This window comes from Eimeria mitis, genomic scaffold (assembly GCF_000499745.2).
Source record: "Eimeria mitis Houghton genomic scaffold, Emh_scaff1475, whole genome shotgun sequence".
Lineage (NCBI taxonomy): Eukaryota > Apicomplexa > Conoidasida > Eucoccidiorida > Eimeriidae > Eimeria > Eimeria mitis.
The window spans coordinates 1,526-3,557 of NW_013569401.1; the positions used below are offsets into that span (position 1 = coordinate 1,526).

At 53.5% G+C, this 2,032-nt stretch overlaps 1 protein-coding gene across 1 annotated transcript in view; it reads right to left on the bottom strand.

Moving 5' to 3' along the window:
* The window catches only part of EMH_0037830 (uncharacterized protein), a gene marked incomplete at both ends in the record, with an annotated part of 10,761 nt that overhangs the window by 1,414 nt on the left and 7,315 nt on the right, over positions 1-2,032 (bottom strand). Inside the window, 6 exons of the mRNA XM_013495218.1 lie at positions 219-295; positions 473-506; positions 740-1,015; positions 1,232-1,383; positions 1,549-1,786; positions 2,025-2,030. Of these exons, the coding sequence (XP_013350672.1) occupies positions 219-295; positions 473-506; positions 740-1,015; positions 1,232-1,383; positions 1,549-1,786; positions 2,025-2,030 (783 nt within the window). The remainder of the gene's footprint in view (positions 1-218; positions 296-472; positions 507-739; positions 1,016-1,231; positions 1,384-1,548; positions 1,787-2,024; positions 2,031-2,032) is intronic.

Below are 2,032 nucleotides of genomic sequence, written 5' to 3' on the forward strand. Positions count from 1 at the left end.
GGCAGAACCGCACGCCTACAGCAACGCACATAACATGAAAATGTCTTAATCATTCTCTAGCAGCTGCCCGCCGTGCACACTTAGAACAGGAGAATCAAGCACAAGGCAAAGAGAGCCCAGACGGCCTATCTCCCAATCCTGAAGACAGCTAAGAGAAGCAGCGCTGCGAGGAAGGCAGAGACGGCCTTTGGTCATGAGGGGCTGAAAAAGAACAGCACCTTTGCCAATGCAGAAGCGAGAGCCAATGCAAATTCTTGAGTCTGCATATCATTGCTGGAACAGCCGGCGATGACGGCTGCGAAACAGCAAAAGCAGCAGCAGCATCAACAGCAGATTCAATGCAACAACACCAGCACCGCAACCATACAAGCGAAGTGCATATTACTTCTTGCACTCGGAATATACATACTGTCCTACGCCGGCGACTGCCCCCACTACCTGCATAATATGAATTGCAACAGAGACGGCGCACCCTTTGACAAGACCCCATTCATGTGGGGGGCGACCTGCACAAACCCCGCAGTTGTAATCAGCCCGCTGCACCTCCATAGTCATCCTTTTTAACATACAGCAAGCGCAGGCTAAACCCCAACCTAATTTTCATAGGGGGATTGAAACGGGCAACACCACAAGTCTCTCCTTATCTACACTGAGCAAGGGCAGCAGCAATACTAGCAGAAAAAGCCAAAGCAGCAGCAGCCGCCAGCCATGAGGTGCAGCGCAGCCAGTGCTGACGTACGAAGGCGAGGGTCTCGGGAGACGGATCCTCCCCCTCCTCAGGTGCCAGCCCCGAGAGGAAGGAGGCGAGAGCCAAGAGGGCCTGTCTACGGCAGCGGACAGAAGGATCCTCGGCGCTCCTTTCAGAGAGAAGGGATAGCAGCTGTCCTCCGTGTTGTTGCTGCACCTGCTGCGTCCACTTCTCTTCGTTCTCCACCATCGAGCCCAAGCACTTCAACCCTTGCCAACGCAAGCGGGCATCTGCCGCCTTCAACGCCGCAATGCAGGTCATCGTCAGCTATACACAAAACAACAGAACGTCACGAACTATATCAAGATGCAATCCTCTCATTCACGAAGGAGTACACAGGACACCTCCTTTCCACCAAAGACCCGTAGGTGCAGCAAAAGCAGTAGCAGTAGTAGCAGCAGCAGCAGCAAACGCCGAAATGGCAGCAGCAGCAGCCGACGAGGAGGGAAGTGTTTCCCGGCGCCTCTACAAGCGCCTGCTTACTTTGTCTACATAGGGCCCTAGGAGAGGCCTGCATGTGTCATCGTCCAGCAGCAGGGCCAGCAATTCAAGGGCGGTGTAAGAGTATCGGGGATCCTCTTGTTCAACTAACAACGAAAATATGTTCATAAGCTTCGACAGGACGTGCGGGCCCCCTGCGAGGCATTCGGTCAGGATATGAACAACCAAGCCAGCTGCAGGTGTATACCTTTTCATATATACACACGTTGTCGAGTGTAAACACCCTTAGTGAGCTGGCTAAAAGAGAGAGATTCTTCTCTGGCAAGAGCGGGGAGGATAGAGGGGCAACAGCTGCGCACCGGTCGAGGAGGTCCCCGCCTCCGCGTAGCCCCCATCAGCCCCTGGTTCTTGAGCAGAGCCGCATAGCATGGAGGCGATATCTGCCATCAGCTGCAGGGCCACACTGTGTAGTGTCTCTTCTCCTGTTTCCTCCTCTCGCGTCTGCGCTTCCCACGTTGTCAAGTCCTCCCAGTCACTAGGTGAAGCCGCCGCTGCGTCTGCCAGCAACATCAGCAGGTCGTCTACGAGCGGCAAGTGCTGCACCCCCACACAAGGCATTCAAAACACTTAAACCCTAACCCTCAAGTGGGTATACGGGCCCGAACCCTAAACCCTTCTTCATACAAGACGGAATATTGTAAGGAGAAACGAAACGATACAGAAAATCACACTTGTAGCGGACAGGCGAAACAACAAAATAAATGTAATGAAATACTTTCTCTCCTACATATGTACAGCGATGAGCTCGTAGGAAGAACGGACCTTTCTTGCGAACTTGGGGGC